Raw genomic sequence first — 24779 nt, forward strand, 5'->3', positions numbered from 1 at the left:
GAGCTATTTAAAAATTGAGATAGGGAAATCTTATCCTATTTGTGTTTTCTGAAGACCCCAGAGGCTATTGGTGCTGTGAAGGAGTAACTGGAAGGGGGCTGAGCATGGAGAAAAGTCGAACCAATGCAATGGTATTGGGGAATGAGGGCCATCTCTGCCAGCCAGAGAAGAGCAGAGGTAGTATTTTGAATAATGTAGAATTAAAGATAAATAGTAACAGTAGAAGGAGGAGAAACAACATGAGTGGTTTAGAAATCTTTTATTGTTTCTCCAAATGACAGTACAACTACCAAAAACCAACGTGACACACAGTAAAAAACAAAAGTACAATTTTAATATAGTGAATGTGATACATGTATAATTCCTCATTTTAAAAAAATGGTCAAAACCTTTAAAAGATCCACAATAGACATCTAAAAATCTTAGCAATGCTATATATTTTTTGAAGACTAAATGACGAATTTATATTCAAATTGTTCAAATTTGTTTTCAAAACTTTCAGAGCACAGATCATTGTTAATTTTGCTTTTATTTAAAAAAAAAAAAAACAAGAGAATACATTTCTATGTAAATTAGCAATCAGGAATTTACCTGCTTTGGGGCTTCTTCATCTATCTAAAGTGTATACTTAGTGACCAGAATTATAGTCATCCTATAGTGAATAAATAGCATACAAAATCAAAGTTTAATGAGTAAATCATGACATTATGCCATACTAGGAAGACATTAAATGTCTAAAATTATAGGAAGAGAATATGTTAGCCCTTACAGAACTTAAATTTTTAGAAATTCTGAATAAGGAAATATATTCTGCACAGATAACGGTATGACACACTCAGCGTTCTAATACAATACAACTTAAATAGCATCCTAGGGTAAAGAGTAACATATTCCCCAGGAAACAGAGCTAAAATATTTCCTATTATATGAAAAGAGTAAGCGAGGACAACAGGATACCTCCCTCAGCCGCATACTAATAAAACATTTCCATATGAAATCCACAGACTTTTCGGTAAGACTTTAAGGAATATGATAGAAATACAATAGTTATCTTAAATTCAATATTCATTAAAAAACTAATAACCAGTGATTCTTTGTTTACAATATGGTCAGTTGCCAAAGAGTTCAACAACTTATCAGGTAAAGTAACAGTAAGTAGCAGAAATACTATGCTAAACACTTCATTAGCTGAGCTGTAAACTTCAGGGACAAGCGTAGGCTTTCCCCACACTCTTCAAAGTAGGGAATCCATGTAGAAAATGGACTGTTGGAAAACACCAACCCTTTCTTCTTATCCTCACGGGGTCCAGGGATCTCCAGAAAACTGCTCCGCTGAAGAACGGGCAATTTTACGATGTATGGTCCTTTCTCTTACTCAGTTTTTCTTGTTTTCCACTGTTGAGAAAAGAATTATATTAGTATAATCAATTCCCATACTCCTGTCTACTACATTTGGTTTTCAAAAGTGTTTGGTGGGGAAAAAAATCAGTAAAAGCAAAGAGCCCACAAAAAATAGATGTCAGTAATGAGCTCTGTGTAATTGTTCAGGCATGTAAGATTGGTGATAAAGGTCTCCCCAGAACATTCCAGCAAAAAAAAGTTTCCCTATTCTTCTTAACAACCTTATAATTCTAAGCATGCTCTAAATCTACAGAGAGAATAAGGACATTGTGAAGTATATGCTTTCCAGAGAAGATATTAAAATACCCCAAAGATCAAAGGGACAAATACCTGTCCAAAATTTTCTGGATGCTTCTCTTTAGAAAAGGGGCTTCCGGGTCCAGACAAACTTGCTTTCCATTCTTCAGGGAGGCTCTGAAGTAAAGAAAAAGAGGATGCAATCATGAGCCACAAAGGTTGACGATCCAGGCTGAAGGACTTCACTAAGTCACAGTAGACACAGCAACACAGGAGAACTTACATCACTTCCACCTTGGAGCACTGCGGGCCTACGGGGAACACCTGCAGTTTACCGATCATTTTGGGGTTTACTCTCGGCGTAAAGTGTAAACAAGTGCAACGCAGCTCTGTCAGCACAGCAGAGACGGGACCAGCTGGGGAAGAAAGAAAGACATTTTTATAGGGCAGGTTGCTGGAAGAGTTTTCTGGAACGCAGCGGCCCGCAAAGGCTGGGATGCACCGCTGTGCCCGAGTGCGTCCCCAATGCCAGGCGCTCTCACCGCTGACGAGGGGCCCCGGTGGCGTCAGCAGCAGCAGCAGCGCTAGCAGGGCGCACAAGGAGCCCGAAGGACCTGGGACACGGGCCGCGCGGCTGGACTGGAGGCTCATAGTTGTCAAGAGAGCGCTGTGAAGGGTCGCGGGTTCCTGAGTTGGGTGGAGGCGCGGAGATTGGAGGATACAGAGCACTTTGGTTTCCTCGTGCCTTCTGCACTCCTTTTATCTGCATTCACCCCTCCCTACTGGCAGGAAACTCAGACTTTGGGATGCTGGGGAAATTCCCTGAACTCAGGGGGCAGTGTGGAAAGAAGGGGTTGGTGGAGGGGGGCCGCAGGATGGGAACTGGTGAGGTGGGTGACTGGGAGGAGCTGCCTGCGGCCCTAACCGGGGGGACATTGTAGCCCCGCCCCGCAGTGGAGAGAGGTGTGGCTCCAGCCAGAAGAGAGCAGCGATTCAGCAGGGCCTCATCCCCTGGGTCTGAGGGGATTAGGAAGGCTGGCTTCTCAAGAGGCAGGCAGCTGTCTGGGAGATGCTCCTCCTCTCCAATTAGAGAGAAAAGTTGGAACCAAAGTAGCGGGAGCTTTGACTTGAGAAAAAATTCTGAAAGCCAATCCTTTCTAATTATTATTACTATTATTATTATTATTATTCAGGAAATGTTATTCATTATTATTGCCCTAAACTGAAAGTCCTTCCTCTTCTTGCAGGCAGGTCATTTTAGGTTTCTTGAATGACTTTTTGATTCTCTAGATTTCAGCCAGCTTTAGAAGTCAAGATAATGTGACTAAAGAGGCTCTATCCCCAACTGAAGTCAGTTGCCTGAATTGGCCCCAAAGTGAAACCCGTTTAATAGAAATTGTATACTTGTAGCTTAGCAAGTATATGTGTGTTGAGGCAGTTTGATAAACAAAAATATCTTCAAAAATCACCCAGCAAATTGCCATGGAAGATACCTTGCTGTTGGCAGTTGCTATGCTATTGAATTGGAAGAGGTTTTGGTCGTATTGGGGGTGAGGTGTAGTATGGTGAGCATAGACTAAAGCTTGCCAGGGAACCCAGGCCTGCCCCAGCTCTGGTCCCACCCCCAGTTGTGTATTTAACACCATTTGGAGACGCCTTGGGAGGCTGATGAGTTTGAGGGGCTCATGTGAAACCCTCTTCTAGAGATTTACATCAATTTGGCAGCATAATAGCACCCAGTCTCTTTTTCCCAAACAACTTCATGGGGGAAGGAATTCTCCCCACAGGCTTCTGGAACCACCTAGTTTCGTGATTACTGGTGACCAAGGCTGCTTCCACAGACCTGCTCTAATCCCCAGTGACCCCTGCACTGCCACCTGAAATTGAAGGGTGAAGTAGCTTCCAGCTTCTCCCTCTCTCCTTCTTTGTTATCTGTGGAGGAGTTAAAGTACTGAAGGTTTAAGGGTCTTCCACTGTCTTGCTCCATGGCAGGCATGAGTACGGCACTGGAATGGCACATAGACTTTCTTTTACAGAAGTCTAACTACATCCTTTTCTGGCTGGTTCTGAAGAACGTTGTCCTCAGGGCAGGCCAGCAAAGGTAATCAGTAAACATGATGGCGTTGAGAAACCAGTCATGACACACAACTCTTTTGCTTGTCCCTTGTGACACTGGGGAATTTTATTAGCTTCCTCTCCTGTCACCTCCATTGGTGAGCAAGAAAGAGGTGTCATAGACCTTTACAATTTTTATTCTGGAAGGAAACAAGAAATTCATTGGCTGAGGAAGCCTGGGTGGTTTGGCCCTCACTTTGTGGGAAACTAAATGAGAAGTCCTCACAGCTTCCTGACACCATCAGCATCATACCTGACTCAGCAAATGGAATTCTTCATCTTTCTGGGGAGTGGTGATCTGTAGAAAACAGCCTGCAGATTTAGTATATTGACATTTTAAAGATTAGAATGTATCTAAAGACAAAAGATAAGTCTTGCTGAAATGGCTAAGACAAAACTTCAAAAATGTGACTAAGATCCTAGGCAATTACAACTTAACCACAGGGAATAAACCACAGTATAAGGTTTTGTTTAAAAAAAAAAAGTTTAGTGATGACATAGGTTATTGACTTTTAAACTCTCTCTCCCTGTCTGTATGTGGGTTAGTTCTGAATAAGCTGCTTTAACCATAAATGAACATATGAATTTGTTTTTGGCACCAAATGGTAAAATCAGAGAGGAATCATGAGACAAGATTGCCAATTCCTCCTGATGGTCTTGTAAGTGTACATGCCTCACCTGCTTTGCGCTCTGAATCAATTCACAAAGGATTATTTATAGAATGTAAGAAGAAAAAATATTTCTGCAGTTGATAAGCAAGTAATACAAAGTCCCCCCCAATAGAAGTGGGTTGTTGGGTTACCTAACCTAATCAGGAAGTAATGTGTCACTTAACCTGGCTTCCCATGAAAATCAGCCTGGATCATTGTCCATGTCTGACTCCTATCTAGGCATTCTCTGATCTAGGAGGGAACATGAATGATGCAAAGATCCCCTGAGGTTAAGGTGGAGAGCATGAAGAACTATGACAGACATAGGACTTTAAAAGTCATTGTCCCCTTTTCACTAGTTAAAAGGAAAACCATTTGTCTTACCTGTACTGTGTCCAGCTGGTAGAGAAAAGCTCTGTGTTAGTTTTGTTTCCAACAATAAGAGAACAATTCATCCAATGCCATTTGCATCCTGATGGCCTGAAAATTTTACTGCCTGTCAAAATCAATCCTATTTTAGTCATTGTACCACATAGTAATATAATATGAATGAAAATATTCCGAAGAGTTTGTGGCTTTCAAACACTTTTATGCTCATTATTTCTTGAGCTTCACATTTATTCTTTGAGGCTGATAAAAAAAAAAAAAATCTCTTTCCCAGAGAATGAGTTAAGTAGTAGAAAATCCACAGTTGGCAGTTAAACACCAGAGAACCTGCCCCAGTGATTTCTAATGGTTTCCAGATTACAAACCACTTTCTTCACAGTTGCTAGCAAACACCTCCCAGTGGCTTTCCACAATCCGGGTAACCACTTTATTATATTTCCCAGTAACCACATTTTAAGCTATTGAGAACCTCAATCCATTCACTTCTATATTTGGGACCACAGTAATATCAAGGGTCCAAGAGACTTCCAACATATTCAACCTGAAACCCTTTTCTATATCCCTCACTTTCTTCAGGGCAAATTCAAAGTCTTGTATTTGAAAAGGCTTATTCTGACAAAGCCAGAATAGAGTATTCCTTCCACCTTTGCTCTTTGAACATCTAGTGTACTTACAATAACCACTGCATGAGGCAGAGTTTAATTACTCCTTGATTTTACTTTTACCTCCTTCGAGTCAACTATAACCTCCTTAAAATCAGTGATGTCTTACATTTCTCACACAACCTCACATAATTTCTTAGTTCAACAGCAAACAGTCTGTGAGTACTTGATGATGGATAATGATAACAATTTTTTTAATTTTACAGTGTTCTTTACCTTACATTACAAGAAGATCTTAAAGAGAAAAGAATGGTGCTGTTCACTGCTATTAACTCCTCTATTTTTTTAAAACTTTACAGTTTTGAATTGGCTGCCTCCTATGTGGGAAATTATTTCTGGGTTATTCTTAGGGAAACTTAGAATGATATCAATGATATTTTCTGTCTTTGAATTCGAACTATTCAAAAGAATGTTCAGAATCTAGCAAGGCACTTGATATTAAAAGAAAAATGTATATACAACTAATGTATCAACCAAATTACATAGTTTCTGTGACATAGAGATTGTTGGAGATAAATGACAATGGAAAAATCTGATTACATTATATTGCATTGAATGTTAATGGTTTGTGTATGTCATTCTAAATTGATTTTTTCTAACAAACTAGAGAAGCCTTTAATTATATGATTTAGTATTTGGCTTAGGTTAGGCGTTTTCAAATGTTCTTTCTAAGATTTTATTTTTTATATTCACCATTCTTTGTATTACCTTTAAGAAATGCTATATATTTGCAATAATTAAGGATGTGGACACGTTATTATCAGGTTAAACATATCAAGTGTATCAGTACAAGGAAGGCAATAAGAGTTTAAGTGGAGGATAGAGTTACTTGCATGTATGCAAAGAAAAAAGAAAAAACACCAGTAACTCTTGAGTTTACTTTGCAATGTGAATGCAGTCTGTCTCTTTCTAAATTGAGCTGGTAGTCCAGTGAAGAAGTAGCGTCATCCAGGGAATAACTTTGCTCCAGGGTTGCTTCACCTTTGCTTTGAAATGCCAGGAATATTTTTCTTCCTTTTGCCAGTGATCTAATTTTCCTTGCTGCTCATTTCAGATTATATCTGTTTGAGGACTAAATCAGTGAACCTCGACTTAATCCGTACTGAGCTAGATTTCAAGTAATCATAGCTGGGTTTCTCTTTCCTAAGTCCAGTATGGATGGGGCAGCTAGTTATCTGTTGTCCAACTGTGCAAACGTTAGAAAAGTTTTTGTTGACAACAAGAGTTGTTACATAGGATAAAAAAAAAGATAAGAATTAAAGTTTTAAGTGTTTCTAAAAGTCTTAAGATCTTCAGAAACAGGAAGTCTTCATTACTTTCTCCAAAAATTTCTTCTGGGCTAAGCAAAGGTATATATATATATAACTTTATATTTATATATGTATATTTATACATATATTTATATATTTTTTATTATACTTTAAGTTCTAGGGTACATGTGCACAACGTGCAGATTTGTTATATATGTATATATGGGCCATGTGGGTGTACTGCACCCATTAACTCGTCATTTACATTAGGTATATCTCCTAAAGCTATCCCTCCCCCCAACCCCCACCCCACAACAGACACATGCACACGTATGTTTATTGCGGCACTATTCACAATAACAAAGACTTGGAACCAACCCAAATGCCCATCAATGACAGATTGGATTAAGAAAATGTGGACATATACACCAAGGAATACTATGCAGCCATAAAAAAGGATGAGTTCATGTCCTTTGTAGGGACATGGATGAAGCTGGAAACCATCATTCTCAGCAAACTATCTCAAGGACAGAAAATCAAACACCACATGTTCTCACTCATAGGTAGGAACTGAACAATGAAATCACTTGGACACAGGAAGGGGAACATATTCTTTTTTTAATGTTAGATATTTTAAATAACTTTGAGAAGGCATTTCTATACTACAAAAGTCCTTTATGTAAATTAGATTTTGAATTTCTGTGCTAAATAGTGCTTGTTTGATAATAATTTCTGATCACCATTACCTTCATAAGTTGTATTTTTCAGCAGATATTGTCTTCTGTATTACTTCATAATATATTTAATTCTCATTTAATATATAGTAGAACCTCAACATTGCCGTTTTAATAGGAATAATTGTAGTGTATTTGCATATGTGTGATTTTTGTACTTCCTAGACATTCAAATCGTCTTTTTCCTTCCTTGTCACTGCTTGAAAAAATAGCTAAGATGTAACATTTGACAAGTATCCAAGACAATGTTCATAAACTTAAAGGACAAACACACAGGCACACCACCACTACCACCAGCGCCATCACCACATTGACAAAACGAAGATCAAAAGAGAAAAATAAGAAAAATATATATCTTAGAGTTGATTTTTTGCCACTCACTCATTCAATCTGATTATGAATTTCCAGTGAATAACAATTTCATGTATATTTTAAATGTTGTTTTTCAGTATAAGAATTGGGAATTAGGAAATTGCTCACACTGACATAAAAGGTGTTGCAATGCCAAGCCAAAAGTCACAAAATCCTAGAAATTCTGGCTAATGTTGGACTATGAGTTTCTTACTAGCCTTTTGGGATTTTAAAGCATGACTTCTTCTGAAGAGTAAATTGACCAAATTGCTTTAACAAAATGTTTTGCTTTGAATCATTTTGATTTCCAAAAAAATGCAGTATTAGTAAATCAGACTGGAAGTTATTTTCTTTGGAACACAATAGATTTCTGACGTTAGAAACAGTTTTGACTTTTTTTCTCTAATTTGAGTTTGAGACCAGACTAATGAATGCTATGACCAGGGATTATGTCATAGAACAGGAAAATACAGCCGTGGCTCATGTATTAGAAATAGACCACAATGTTGCTATGCACAAGATCGTTTTTTGAAGTAAATGAAAGTTGTGAAAGTTTTATACTGAACTATATCCAGTCAGCTTTCTGTAATGGTTTGAAAAAAATTGCTTAAATTCAGGCATATACAAATTGAAAATCAAAGAATGGAAAGAAAAACGCCGTGCAACCAGTACCATATGAAGTTTAAAGGGGCGTTATAAATATTCAGCAAAATAGACTGCGAGAAAATCAGTATTATCAGAGATACATAAGCACATTTCCTAATGATAAAAGGTCAATTAATAGAAAGGTTATAAATTTGTATATGCTTAGTAAATACGCTTTAAATTACATGAAACAAAACTAACAATTAGAATTTACAACAGGTATATCTTCAATCACAATTAGAAATTTTAATACCACTAAGTAACTGATAGAAATAGACAAAAATACGGCCGGGCGCGGTGGCTCAAGCCTGTAATCCCAGCACTTTGGGAGGCCGAGATGGGCGGATCACGAGGTCAGGAGATCGAGACCATCCTGGCTAACACGGTGAAACCCCGTCTCTACTAAAAAATACAAAAAACTAGCTGGGCGTGGTGGTGGGCGCCTGTAGTCCCAGCTACTCGGGAGGCTGAGGCAGGAGAATGGCGTGAACCCGGGAGGCGGAGCTTGCAGTGAGCTGAGATCCGGCCACTGCACTCCAGCCCGGGCCACAGAGCAAGACTTCGTCTCAAAAAAAGAAAAAAAAAAAAAAAGAAATAGACAAAAATATCAATTAATGTACAAATGATTTGAATAACACTTGACCTACTTCAAAAACAACATGACAATTATTTCTAGTCTCGGTATTTCAACTCTATTTTATGTTAATGGTTATAGGGAGTGAAGTAAGTTTTTAAAAAGAAATAAAGACATAAAAATGAAAAAGGAAGAAATAAAACTGTCCTTATTTGCAGATAAAATTATCATTAATATAAGAAACTAAAAATAAATTATAAAATATCCTGAACCAATAAGTGAATTTAGTAAAATTTCAAGAAACAAAGACAATATGTGATAGTCTATTTTTATTTCTATGTTATACCAGCAAAATATTTGAAAATAGAATTTTTAAAATACCATTTACCAAAGCATCAGAAATATAAAACACTTACAAATAAACTGAACAAAAGATGAACAAGAATTATATACTGTATATCACAAGACTGCAAAAAAAGATAAAAAGACCTAAGTAAATAACAAAGTATCAATACCATGTTTATAAGTTAAAAAACTCAAAATTGCTAAGCTGATAATTCTCCCCAAGTCAGTATGTACATTTGATGCAATGTTAAATAAAAATCCCATTAAGCTGTTTTTGAGAAATCGGTACATTGCTTATACCATTTATATGAATAAGCAAAGACTTATAGTAGCTCAGACAATTATGAAAATGAAGAACAAATAGAAACCACACTATTGGATTTCAAGGCATAATACAAAACACATTAACAAGGACACTTGGAGTAAGGAGAGACAGACAGACTCATGAAACCAATTAAGTACAGGAATAGATACAGATATGTCATCAGTTGAATTTTCATAATGGTTCCTAGGAAATTCAATGAATATTAATATTTTGAGAGGAAATTATTTTTTTTCTGAGCAGTAGGTCTCAACAGTGGGCTCAAAATATTCAATAAGCCATGCAGTAAATAGTTGTCAAAAGAGTTTTACCATTTCATAGTCCCACCCACAAAGGAAGTGTGCCCTGACTACTCCATATCCTCATCATCGCTCTTTTTAAAATTGTAGCTACTGGTAGGCATTTAGTAGTATCCCGTTAGGCTTTTAATTATTATTTCTCGATTACTAATGACGCTGAACACCTTTCAAGATGCCTGTTTGCCATTTGTAAATCTCCCGTTGCAAAGTGTATTTTCAATTCTTTTGCTCATTGAGAATGCACACGGTTATGTAAGAATTTTGATGGAGATGTACAAAGAGATTAATATTGCCTTTATGCCTGTGAACACAAAATCTATTCTGCAGCCCATGGATCAAAAAGTAATTTTGACATTCAAATAGTATTATTTAAGAAATACATTTTGTAAGACTGTAGCTGCCAGAGATAGTGATTCCTTTGATGGATCTGGGCAAAATAAATTGAAAATTTTTTGGTAAGGATTTATCATTCTAAATACTGTTAACATTTGTGATTCATAGAAGGAAGTCAAAATGTCAACATTAACAGGAGTCTGGAAGAAGTTGATTTCAACCTTCATGGATAGCTTTGAGAAGTTCAATACTTCAGTGGAGGAAATAACTGCAGATGTGGTGGAAATAGTTAGAAGTGAAGCCTAAAGATGTGACTGAATGCTACAACCTCATCATAAAACTTCAACAAATGGGGAATTACTTCTTATGGATTAACAAAGAAAGTGGTTTCTTGAAATGGAATCTACTCCTGGTGAATATGCTGTGATGATTGTTGAAATGATAACAAAGGATATAGAGTATTACATCATAAATTTTGTTGATAAAGCAACATCAGGAATTGAGAGGATTGACTCCAATTTTGGAAGAGGTTCTACTGTGGATAAAATGCTGCCCAACAGCACCACATGCTATAGAGGAATCTTTTGTGAAAGGAAGAGTCAATCAGTGCCACAAATCTCATTGCTGACTTCTTTAAAGAAATTGCCCCAGTCACCTTAACCATCAGCAGCCACCTCCCTGATCAGTCAGCAGCCATCAACATTGACGCATGACCCTGCACCAGCAAAAATATTATGACTTGGTGAAGGCTCAAATAAGTGTTAGCAGTTTTTAGCAATAAAGTATTTTAAAGTTAAGGTATTCATATTTTTTAGACACAATGCCATGGCACACTTAATAGACTACATGTAAACACAACTTTTATATGCACAGGGAAACTAAAAAAATTTGTGACTCACTTTATTTTGATATTCATTGTCTTGCAGTGGTCTGGAACCAAACCACAATATATCTGTGATATTCCTGTAAATAAGTAGGGCCTTGAAAAATGGATTGTCCATGTGTCATATTTTGGAAAAAAAAGTTGAGCAAGATTTAAAGAAATAGACAGTTATGATTACTTCTTCATCCTCAATTGGTGACATGCTGAATGCTGCTAAGGGTGGATATTCAATGGTGGCAACAAGAAAGCATTATAATTTTAGTGCTCCTTTAAATGGAAGTGGATTATTTGCTAGTTTTAGGTTAGGTGCTATGTGGCACTGTGGGAGTAACACGTTGATAGAATATGCTGACTCTGCTGCTGTGAGTAAGCAGGAGGAAAACACATTAGTTAGTGTTTCAAAATATGATCCTATTATGTAAGCCTGTCCCAAAATTACAATAGCTGACTCCAACAATCCATCAACTTTGATTCCAGTATTGACAACGTGTTTCACAAAGTTTAGTTAAATCATTTTTTGTTTTATATTCAATTGGCAGTCGCACATTTGCATTTGATATCTTCTGCCATTTTGGGCCAATCAGTCAATCTAACCTGGACTCACATTAGTTTTCTGGGGCAAAATTAGTTCTGGTTTATCTATATAAGATTTTGGGTTTTTTTCCTGGAATAACTCAGTTTTTACCCTTCTGAACTGCTTTTCTATTGCTCTCTCCTATTGTCTGTTATGGTTCAGATTCTTTCACTATGAGTTTCCGTAAGAACATTCTTTAATGAAAAACTTCTGCATCCTTTTTGCCATCATATGATTTATAGTACAGTATGAAGTTACCGTTAGTAGATCTGCCAACTCCATGTTCCTCCAACTGTCTTTTGCTAGATTCTGGTAAAGGCACAGGTAAGAGAGGAAGTCATTAGTTCATACTTGCAGAGTGCTGGGGACATGTTCTCTCAGATTACATATGTGGTTACTTTCCTCAGCACAAGAAATTCTGGCATTTTGAAATATGAAATGTTACATTTTTTAAAATCTGTAAACTCTCATTCTTCTTATCCTGATATAAGAAATTTTTGAAGTCTCAAAATTGATATTAGGATGTAAACTGAAAAAAAAAAAAACTCTAGAATCAACCAATGTCAACCCAGGATCTTTAATCAAGTAGGTACCAAAAGCTTAAATCACATTCCTCCTTGTACCTTGCCTAGGAAGTATGAGAAGTTGAAAGGACTCTGTCTAATTGAAAAGCAAATTCTGAAATAAGAGACTCAGAGTAGCTAAAACAATCTTTAAAAAGGAGTAATTTAAAAGACTCATACTTCTCAATTTCAAAATTACTACATAGCTACAACAATCAAGGCTGTGTAGTACTGGCATATGGTAGACAATATATACCAATGCAAGAGAATTGAAAGTCCAGAAATAAAACCATAAATTTTTGATCAGTTGGTGTTCAACAAGGGTGCCAAGATAAATAAGTGCGAGAAAGAACCGTCTTTTAAATAAGCAATACTTGACAATCATATATCAATATACAAAAGAGTGAAGTTGGACCACTACTTCACACCATACACAAAATTGGACTCAAAATACATCAGCAACCTAAATGTAAGTGCTAAAACTATAAAACTCTTAGGAAAAAAGATAGGCTTTGATCTTTGTGATCTTGTATTGGGTAATTATTTCTTAGATATGACACCAACAACCAAATATAAAACAAAATGGACTTCATTAAAATTTTAAAAAGTTGTGTATCAAAGGACGTTAACAAGAAAGTGAGAAGACAGCCCATTAAATGGGAGATAATATTTTCAAATTATATACATGGTAAGCACCTCGTATCCAGAATGTATAAAGAACTCTTACAGTGCAGTAACACAAAGACAAATAACCCTATTAAAATTGGGAAAAGTATTACAATATACGTCTCTTCAAAGAAAATATACAGATGACCAAGAAGTATGTGAAAAAATGTTCGACATCAATATTAACTAATGTGTTCTTCATTGTGCTTAAGGAAATACAAATCAAAACCACACGAGATAATATAAAGTGTTTCAAGGATGTGGAAAAATTAGAACCGTCATACATTACTGGTGGAAATGTAAATAATGCAGCAGTTTTGGGAAACAGTTAACAATTGCTTAAAATGTTAAACATAGAGCTTCTATATGACCCAGCAATCTCACTTTTAGAAATACAACAAAGAGAATTGAAAATATATATCAATACAAAAACCTACTTATGAAAACTCATAGCAACATTATTTGTAATAGCCAAAAAGTAGGAATAACCAAATGTCCACAATTGATAAATGGATAAGCAGAATGTGGTTTAAGAGTTCTTTATATTATTACAATGGAATATTATCCACATAAACATACTGATTTATGTTACAACATGGATGAGACTTATGCTAATTTCATTAAGCACAAAGAAAACATTATGCAAAGTAAAAGAAGCTAGATACAAAAAGCTATGTTTTGAATGATTCCACTTATATAAAATGTTCAGAATAGGCAAATCAACAGGACAGAAAAACTAGTGGTTGCCAGGGGTTTGGCAAGGGAGGAGTGGGAAGTGACTGCTAATGGGTATGGGTTTAGGGGATGCTTATAATATTCTGGAATTGGATAATAGTGATGATTACACAACTTTGTGAACATTTTTAAAAAAACACTAAAGAGAATACTTTAAAAGGGTGAATTTTACAGCATGTGAGTGTAATCTCATGAAAAAATAATTCCTGGGTGCTGTCCCAGGACCACTACCAAATTAGGATGAGAGAGTGAGGTTGTTAGGAATCTGTATTTTAACAAGTTCTCTAGGAGATTTTTCTTTTGCACACTAATGTTTGCAAAGCATTTCTTTAAAGCATTAAAAAAATCTGTCTAACAAATGCTTAGAATGTTCTTTCTGGCCTGTTTTTCTCGTCAAGCCTTCAGAATATACTTCTGCAGTGCTTCATAAGTCTATAATATAGTAATAATAATGATAATAATAATAATAAGGTATACCATATCTGTTGTTATGGTTTGCCCCTGTGTCCCTACCCAAATCTCATCTTGAATAGTAATCTCGACATGTGGAGGGAGGGACCTGGTGGGAGGTGATTGAATAATGGGGTTAGCAGGGTTCCTGGGGTGGGGGTGGTTTCCCCATGCTGTTCTTGTGATAGTGAGCAAGTTCTCACAAGAGCTGATGATTTTAACTGTGGCATTCTCTCTCTGTTTCTCTCTCCCCACTACTGCTATGTAAGATGTGCCTTGATTCCCCTTTGCCTTCTGCCACAATTTTAAGTTTCCTGAGGGCTTCTAGCCATAGAGAACTGTGAATTAATTAGACTTCTTTTCTTTATAAATTACCCAGTTTGGGGCAATCCTTTATAGCAGTGTGAAAATGGATTAATATATGTATCAAGCAAATTTTTAAGAAGTCATAGAGTCATCCAGATCACAGCACCTCATGCCTCCCAATTTCTTTCTGCTGATTCAATGCCACACAAAGTATTTTATTTTGTCTTGGTCAGCTCTTCTGTTCCCTTCAGCACAAATCTGAACTTTCCCTGGTCTAGTCTTTTCAATTTCTCTCTCTCTCTCTATCTCTCTCACTCTTTCTCTCTCTCTCTCCCTCCGTCCCTCCTTCCCTCCCTCTCCTTTCTCCCTCTTCTTCTGCTTCTCTATGTCTCTATCATTGTCTGATAGAAACTTTCTCAATTCATTTCTGCCTTCCTTGTAGAGAGACTCTTCATTTGCACCTAGTTTTCTCTATTTTCATTTTATTCATTCAAATACCCAATTTCTATTTACTGAGAACCTTCACTGTGCTAAGTGCTCAAGATACATGAAGAACAGAGCAGTACAGGATCTTGTCCTCATGGAACTCTCCTCATTTTTTAGTGGGAGAGGTTAAAATAAAACAGGCGAAGAAACAATATAGAGACTATAGTAGATGCTATGAGTCACAGCAACTTCACCACTTGATCAAAAAGGATCATGGGCTGGGAATGCTTACCTTAGAACAATGGTCACTAAGAAGGTGAAATTTTTTTTTTTTTTTTTTTTTGAGACGGAGTCTCTCTCTGTCCCCCAGGCTGGAGTGCAGTGGCACAATCTCAGCTCACTGCAAGCTCCGTCTCCTGGGTTCACGCCATTCTCCTGCCTCAGGCTCCAGAGTAGCTGGGACTACAGGCGCCCGCCACCTCGCCCGGCTAGTTTTTTCTATTTTTTTAGTAGAGACGGGGTTTCACTGTGTTAGCCAGGATGGTCTCGATCTCCTGACCTCGTGATCCGCCCATCTCGGCCTCCCAAAGTGCTGGGATTACAGGCTTGAGCCACCGCGCCCGGCCAAGAAGGTGAAATTTTAAGCTGAGATCGGAAGAATAGAAATGGCACACACCTGCAGTGAGCATAGAAATGAGGGTTCCAGGCAGAACACACAGCAGGACAAAAGTCAGAAGAAGGACGAGTGTGCTATGCTTTCATAACTAAGAGTAGCAGCTGATGGCTGGAACTTAGAAAGAGGGAGAATGACATGAGTGAGATCACAAAGGTCAGCAGGAACGTGGTCATGCAGAAATTTCTAGCCCAAGATGTAGAGTTTGTAACTTATTTTATTTGCAGTAGAAAGCAATTCAAGGATGTTTTGTTACAAGAAGGTATGATCTGTTTTGTTTTGTTTTGTTTTGTTTTTTTAAAATATGACTTCTGTATGGAAATGTAGTAGTGTCAACTTTGGATTAAGAAACTCAAGTTAGGCTGGGCATGGTGGCTCATGCCTGTAATCCCAGCACTTGAGGAAGCCGAGGTGGGCTGATCACCTGAGGTCAGGAGTTTAAGACCAGCCTGGTCAACATGGCAAAACTCTGTCTCTACTAAAAATATAAAAATTAGCCGAGCATGGTGGCATGTGCCTGTAATCCCAGCTACTCAGGAGGCTGAGATGGGAGAATTGCTTGAACCCAGGAGGCGGAGGTTACAGTGAGCTGAGATAGTACCACTGCACTCCAACCTGGGTGACAGAGCAAGACTCCTTCCCAAGAAAGAAAAAGAAAAAGAAAGAAAAACTCAACTTAGAGGGCAACTCCAACAACCTTGGTGAAGGCTAAGCAAACTATCAGAATGGGCCAAGTCTGGTCTGCCCTATGTCTTTGTAAATAAAGCTTTAATAAAACACAGCTGCAATGATTTGCACACGTTTTACATATGGCTACTTTCACACTGTAATGACGATTTTGAATAATTGTGACAGAAACTGTATATCCTTCAAAATAACAACAACAAAATTACTTTCTGGTCCTTTATGGAAAGTTTGTCAACCCTTGATCTGGATGAAAAATTATGATGGATTGGGCTAGGATGATATCTATTGAGACATAGAGATGATGAAAGAGTCTCTATATATTTCACAGTTACAACCTCTAGGACATATTGATGGGTTTGGACACTGCCAATGGAAGATTCAAGAATGTTTCCTTGTTGTTTGATGGAAATAACTCTGTATGGGGATGCCATTGATTGAGATGTGAAAGAATGGGGAAATACATGTTTATATAGCAGTGGGATAAAAACAATCCTCTTTTAGACATTTAAAATTTTAAATACCTCTGAAATACCCAAGTGAAAATATCATGGAGCAAGTTGTTTATGATTCTAGAACTTAGGGAAGAAGTTTGTGCTGAAACTATGTGTGTGAGAGACATCACATAAGGAATGACTTATGGAATCCACCTAGAGAGAGAGCTCACATCATGGCCTCAAATGGTGCATTGAGGACCCCAATATTTAGTGATCATCAGTCTCACAGTGTTTTTCCTCGTGTTCAAGTCATTTTCTTCTTCCTGCATTACCCAACTCATTTTTCATCTTCTACAGCACCTGGCTCAGTCCTTCATACCAATTTTCCCTCAATCTTACAACAGCCCTGCAAAATAAATGCTATTACTTGTATATACATATGAGGAATAAAAGTCCCAGAGAGATTAATCAACTTGTTATACATACTGTAAATGGTAGTTTCTGGTTTCAAGGCCCACAATCTTTTCGCTCTGTAACTTTGCTTCCCAGAGAAACTGCTGATTATCAGTGGGATATCAGGAATAACTTTTGGTTGCTTTGCTGCTCACTCCCTCCTGAGGAGCACCTTGTGCATAAAAACCTCACAGAACTGGATTTCTCCAGGGAGACATTGAAAGAGACTTCATGCACGTTCTTTGACCCTAACAGCTTGCTAAAGACAATGATATAATCAGTTAAAAATAACAAATGACAATTTAAACAGAAAAGAAATGTATTTTTAAAAGACACTCAGAAGCTCACAGAATTTTTAGGAGAACCAGAGAACAAGTCTCAGAGGATGCACATCGAGAACAATGCCCAAATTCATGCAGCAGAATCAGACTGGTGAAGGTAACATAAGCTTTTCCCACAGGTCACAGACACCATGGCTTGCATTGCTGACACTCAACATGCAACACTGGGCAGTGGATGCTTTTATTATAGCTGCTGCAGCAGCTACTGCTAAAACAAGTTATAGCTGCTGTCACTGCCACTACCTGCTGCTACAGTTACTCATCTAGGTGGGTCTCACCATAGATCACCTTCTTCATTTTGTGTTGAAACCTATCAGGGACTTCTGATACATTTCCCAAAACACTTATTTAAAGGCATGAGAAACTGCACTGAGCAGAGGTGGTGTTTCCCTTTTCCTCTTCATCTATTAGTACCTGTTGATATCATCTTAATTATAAAACACTAATTTTGTAACAAGCAAACAAATTCATCTTGATTCATATGGAGGTCAAAGCTACTGGTTTTAAAACTGGCCTTAAATAGACAATTAAGAGTCTTATAATCAATAGACGTCTACATGCTGTTTTTCAGAATTCTTTTTGAATTCATGATGTATTTGGATAATGGGATCTTGTAATAACTCTCTTGCTCAATGTTTACCAATAGTCCTATTATGCAACAGATGTCCTAATGTCACTAATCTCTAATAAAGCAATTCTCCAAGACTTATTCTAACACTTCCATGAATCACTGATTAATTTAATGATTTGTCTTGTGAATAGCCAACATTCACTCTATGTAGAGAAAGTACAATAACCTTATCCATGAATGACCCTTCAATATATCCTACTAATATATATTCAATGAAACTTTCCTCAATTAACAGCTATTTGTATTCAACTCATGAGGTCTTCTAAGAGGATATGTAAGAGGAAAATATATTATTATTTTCTTTAGGTTCTGGTATCCAAGTTGATTAATTTTTCCTAGCTTTCTCTTGGAATAATGTGCCAAGACCTTGGACTAGACCTATCACCGCTATTGCTGCTACAGTTCATGTTGGGTCTCTATGAAATAGAAGATCCATATCCATCTGTTTCTTTAATGTAACAATTTCTGTAAAGAATTTCAGTCTCTTCATAATATACCCTCAGTTGAAAGGCACTAGAACTCAAATCATAAAGGTTTATTTCTGTTAATTAATATATTAATGCATTTATTACAAAAACATTATTGATCACTGACTCTGTATGAGGGACAAGGCTGTTCTCTCATAATGTTAAGTGACACGAGAGAGATGCAATAATCAGGAAAGATCTTCAAAATTGTCCTTCATTCCATTTCCACTTGATTTCCTAATAAAGGCTTGTCTCTTAGAAAATAAACTTTGGTACCTCTGGGTCTGGTTTGTCATTAAGAGACTAAAGTCCTCTACCATTTGTGTTCCTATGTTTTTTCTCCAGTTCGTAGAGGCCATTTTTCTCTTTATTCTCATTTAAAATTTTTTATTTTTTAGTTATTATGGATCTACAATAGGTGTATATATTTATTGGGTACATGGGATATTTTGATACAGGCTTACAAGGTGTAATAATCACATCAGGATAATCAATCTATTCATCATCTCCAGCATTTATCATTTCTTTATGTTAGGAACACTCCAATTCTACTCTTTTAATTATTTTAAAATGTAAAATAAATTATTGTTGGTTATAGTCACCTTTTCGTGCTATTAAACACTAAATCTTATTCATTTTATCTAACTGTATATTTTTACCCATAAACTATACCAATTTCCCCCCACCCCTGCTACCCTTCCCACCTTCTAATAACCATCATTCTACTATCTATCACCACAAGTTCAATCGTTTCAATTTTTATTTCCCAAATATAAATGAGAACATGCAAAATTTGCCTTTCTGTATCTGGTTTATTTTAGTTAACATAATGTACACTAGTTCCATCTATGTTGCTATAACTGGCAAGATTTCATTTTAGAGGCCATTTTCTTAGTTCCAAACAGTGGTTCCTTTGGTGAGTAACTAAATTGTTTCATGGTGGTAACAGAGACCTGAGTATGTCACTGGGATGTTTGTTTTATATGGGGTAACGACATGTAGACTCTACTTAGGAAAAGAACCCTGGTCACCAAAACCCTCAAAGCTTTCAATGTGGGAGCCATAACCTCAACATGGTATTACAGCCACATCAATGCCTATAGACAAGGCATGAGCTGAGGCCCCAGGGCTGACTTTGAGGTCTTCTTTTCTCCTTATCTTAAGCCTTGAATATAGTTTCCCTTTTTTTTCATTGACAAAATTCCATCTGCTACCACCAAAAATTAGGGTTATGGGGTGATCTCTTAGCACTCACCTAATCCTTCATAGAAACATTTGACTGCAGCTATCATCTGTTCTCACATTTTCTAAATGAACCTCATCTGCCAGAATCTGCCCTATTATTCCTCTCTCCACCGTCCTCAGAAACAGCATTTTCAAAGTCAACACATAAGTTTTTATTTTCCCCTGTATTTTCATGGATATTTAAGAATTTAACATATGCATCCCTTTTCCTATTCATTTCCTTTCCCTTCTCTTTCCTTTTCTGCTCTTTTCTACATTCAAATGGTCATTCAATAGACTTTAATAGTAAGATCACAGTTTCTAAGGTATTGAGTGTCTTTGATCATTGAACAACCTCCTAAGCAAGAATGCATCAACAGATGTTTATCAGTCTCCTTTCCTTTCAATTGATCGTTTCTGCTCCTTTCCTCTAGCTTCTTCCCAGAAAGATGGAGTTGTTGAACAACAGCTTGGTTTTTGATGCATCAGGCATTTTATATACATTGAGATCTATCCAATCACTGGTCCCACAGGTATAGCCTGACCTTCAGAGAAGTCTTCCTTGGAAGCTAAGAAAAGCCTGACAATTCTTGCTAGAGAAAAATTCCTCTTTTTGGTTTGTCTTTAAAATTGGTTATGGTAGGTGCTGACTTATCTATTACTTCCCAGGTATCTTCCTCCTCTGTCACCTTGGACAGTTCCCACAAACCTTCTAGGCTTTGCTCTCTTTCAAGTGTTATGTATTCATCTGAGTGCTCTGTGCAGGAAGAAAGGTGTTTTAACAGCTGCTCCATCATCTCTATGTGTTATTATGAAGATGAGCTGATATAGGAGGGGTCAATATAAATCCTTTAGTCTTCAGAGTTTGTAGAACCCCTTAGCTCACAGTTTGGCAGCAATAGGAGAAGTGCCCTTCCTGATTCTATCTAGAAATAGTGATGTCTGAAATGGAGACGTCTTTGACTCTTCTTGTCTCCTCAATGTCTTAAAAATCAATATCATATGACCTGGAAATACACAATGTTTAAAACACTAAACATAGCGCCATCTCCCCAGGCTATAAGATGTTAGGTGAACATTTGGTATGTGAGATGTTGTTAAGTTAAAAAGTTAGTTATTTCCCAGAAATGAGACATAAATTTATATTCTCTCACTCCTAAACAATTTTTAAGTGCTTTAATTTCCTGGTGGTGGAAACCAAATTGTCCCAGTTATGTCTGACTCATCAGAACCCAGGGCTGCACCGCCTGGAGATCACCCACTGCAGTAATGTGTTTCATGCTTGCCTCCATCCCACCCTTCCATCACCATTCCTTGCCTTAGTGTCTAGGTCAACACTGCCTTGCATTTAAGATTAAACAGCACCAGAGACTTGTACTCCTCATTTATTCTCAGAGAAACCTCATTCCTTTTCTTCTTTCTCCTCTTTTTATCACCAAAAGACCTACCAGGGGAGTGGATCCACTCAGCTGTGAGTCAGGGGCTGGACCTCATCTTGCTACAGGCCTAGCTGATTGCTTGATGTTTGTATTAGTCCGTTTTCATGCTGCTTATAACGACATACCTGAGACTGGGCAATTTACAAAAGAAAGAGGTTTAATTAGACTCACAGTTTCACATGGCTGGGGAGGCCTCACAATCATGGTGGAAGGCTAGGTGGAGCAAGTCACATCTTATGTGGATGGTGGCAGGCTAAGAGAGCTTGTGCAGGACAACTCCCATCTTTAAAACTGTCAGGTCTCATGAGACCCATTCACTATCGTGAGAATAGCACAGGAAAGACTCGCCCTCATAATTCAGTCATCTTCCACTGGGTCCCTCCCACAACATATGGAATTATGGGAGCTACAAGATGTACAAGATGAGATTTGAGAGCTAAACCATGTCAATGGTACCAGCAACCAGCTAGAGCTGTAGCAGAAAAAGGTCTGGCCCCAGACTTTTGTGTACACCACAGTTGCCCACCATAACAGGAAGTTAGGTTAGGCCTTTTTCTCTGTGATGGACAAGGCATAGAGGAGGTCTTTCTAATATATTCACTCTACCCATTTTCTTTTCTCTTTCTGAACAGATAGATACTTTTCCCATTTAAAAGGGAATTAAAACTTGATTTAAAACTTGAATTTTACAAAGAAATGTTTGCTTCATGTTCAACCATGACATTTTCTGTTTCAGTTTCTGATTTAAAGATTAATTTGTTACTGGTCAACCTATCCAAAATTGAGGCTTTCAAAAAACCCCTAATACTTAATGACGGAAGCAAGGATGGGCTGCGTGTTGATTTAGCAGTATGAGATGTCGGAGTGCCAAATCGGAGATCTCTAGTAAAAACAATATTAATGCCAAACCACATTTTCATGACTGAGATCAATCGTTTCTAAGATAGGTTTCACCAACCTGGTGCTTTATGCATGTTGATACCTGTGACATAAATCTTGATGTTTAACATCTTGGTAAATATTAAAATTGTAAATTGGCTCCAAATTTATTTAAACTTGCTTATAAATCACAGAAACTCTAAATAATATGATTGGATGAGAGCTAATATTTAGGAGATTTACTAATCTATGTATATATATTGGGGAGGTGAGGAAAATATAAATAACAGAAAATATATTAAAACATTTTCTAACACAGTTTTTGATCTCTTCACTCTAATTATTGTGATTCGGTGTAAAAATGTAATTGTATATGTACAAAATGCTATAATTCGCCTGTTGTGTCTCCAAATGCTTGGATTATAAAGAGATAGATTTCTCACTTGTGCCTTTCTTCATCATTTAATGGTTATGTCGACTAAAGTGGGAATTGATTGCCTCTGGCAATTATTGCTGACGTTGAATATAATTGTTCTGAACCATCCTTATACTTCTGGAACACACAACACTGGATGATGGCTTTAAAAGATAACAGGATGTGGTGTAACATGACACAGTAAATCCCCTGCTGAATCAGGCTTTTTGTTTTTCTCAATTGTCTTCCTCTTTTTATCTGGTACTTGATCCTCTATTCACAAAATATAAAGGTATAACTAGGTCAACACTAGAAAGATTGTGACCGTTGGTATTCTACTTGCCTCTTATTGTAAATAAGCATTTTAACAGTCAAAAAATATCTTCCTTATCTATACATTTGTGGTAGAGTAAGCCCAATGTCTTGGCTTTTCTGAACTTCTTATTTTGTCTTTATTTCATAATCTCACACTAGCCAGCTCTACCCTATCACATAATAATAAACAACAGCTAATATTTTATGATAACTACCTTGTACCAAATGGTTTTTTTAATGAATTCTCTTCGTTTAATCTTTTCAACAATTTTGTTTTCCATTTCTTGATAGCAAAGGCTGAGAGAAGTTGAGTGACTTGGCTGAGGCCACACAGGAAAGCGAGGGAGGTGAAGTTCAAAACTGTGCCATCTGACAGCAATGCCAATACAGCTTACCACGGCCTGCTAGTCTTCCTTGCTTCTCCTAAGGTCGACTTCACATACGTACAACTTCGCCTACCAAGAAGAGGAATGAGGAATTTGTCTTTTTCCAATGGGAAGCAGGCATGTGAGAGATTGCATTGTGCACTTTCCAAGATCATACCACCTACCTCATTCTCTTTGCCACCCCTGTTTCACCATCTCTATATGCCATTCATTTATTCATCCCTCAAATATTTATTGAGCTTCTACTAAATACCAAGCAATGCTAAAAGCACTGAAGATATAGCAATAAGTCAAGCCAAGTTTCTCTCTCAAGTAGTAGTCATTTTATTGTGGTTACCGTTGACAGGTAATAAAACAAATATAGGTGTGCCTGTGTATGTGTACATATTTATTTTATACAGGGTGACTGAAGGACTCCTATAATGATATCAGAGCAAAAATCTGAAATAAGTGAAGGAAAAATCATGCAACTCCAGGAAAAAATATTGTCTTTAAATATTCCAAGGTAAGTAAATAAGGCTTAAATATTCCAAGGTAAGAGTTTTGTTGCTATATTGAAGGAGAGTGTGACTGAGTAGTATTAACAAGAAGTAGTCAGGGGTTGTAATATTGGAAGGTTTGTGTCTATAAGAACTTGGGTTCTTTTAGGTGACCGACAAAGCCATTTGGAGAATTTTTAACAAAAGAGTAAAATAATCTTTTCTTTTCAAAACTTTTTTCATATGCTATATCAAAAACAGAATAAAGGGAGGCAAAGAAAGATAAAGAGTGTGAAGCCTGTTACAATAGTTCAAGTGCAAGACGATGATGCCTCAGTCTAGAATGAGAGCCATGGAACTGATGAGAAGTTGCAGGGTTAAGGGTGTTTTTGAAAGGTGTGGATGACAGGATTTCCTGGGGAACTGGATGTAAGGCATGATATAGGTGGTGTAGTAAGGATGGTTCTGAGATTAACCTGAGTAAGTGGAAGCATGAATTTGCCATCATTGAGATAGGAAAACTCAAGCAAAAGATTAGATGGGAAATGGTTGGGTATTTAAGTTTAATTTTGTTCATGTTAAGGTTAAAAATTGTTGTTAGATCATACAAGTAAATACGTAAATAGTTGGATATAGGAATGTGTAATTCAAGAAAGAGTTTTGGGTTTGTATTATATAAATTTGAGAGTCACTATCGCATGGATAGAATTTACACAAAAGATTGGATTATGTCACTTGGGGAAATAAGAATAGTAAAAAGGAAGAAAATCATCCTCTTAATAATTTCCTATTCCTCTTGCATATCAGAATCCCCATGGAGCTGTAAAATACATACATATACCGGAGCTCCACCACAGACCCATTGTATCAAAATCTTTGAGATTAGGGCCCAGGAATCAATTTCAATCAGCTCCCCTAGGTGATTACTTGTGTAGAAACTGACATGTATTTGCAAATCAACATTATAAGCCATTACTTTGTGTTATAATAGGAATTAACTTTTAACGTTGAGAAAACACTTCTTTCCATATCCACTGGCATATACCCA

The 24779-nt window shown here is 37.1% G+C and overlaps 1 protein-coding gene across 1 annotated transcript; it reads right to left on the bottom strand.

The window, feature by feature from the left end:
- Positions 1–244: 244 nt before the first annotated feature.
- CXCL6 (C-X-C motif chemokine ligand 6) lies at positions 245–2547 on the bottom strand. The gene is made up of 4 exons (XM_033214459.1): positions 2181–2547; positions 1922–2054; positions 1732–1815; positions 245–1395 (listed from the first exon to the last, which is right to left on the bottom strand). Exons 1-4 carry the CDS (start codon positions 2287–2289, stop codon positions 1350–1352), a joined length of 372 nt encoding a protein of 123 aa, XP_033070350.1. The 5' UTR covers positions 2290–2547; the 3' UTR covers positions 245–1349.
- Between the last annotated feature and the right edge of the window lie 22232 nt (positions 2548–24779).

This window comes from Trachypithecus francoisi, unplaced genomic scaffold (genome assembly GCF_009764315.1).
Source record: "Trachypithecus francoisi isolate TF-2019V2 unplaced genomic scaffold, Tfra_2.0 Lachesis_group1, whole genome shotgun sequence".
NCBI classification, from domain to species: Eukaryota; Metazoa; Chordata; class Mammalia; order Primates; family Cercopithecidae; genus Trachypithecus; species Trachypithecus francoisi.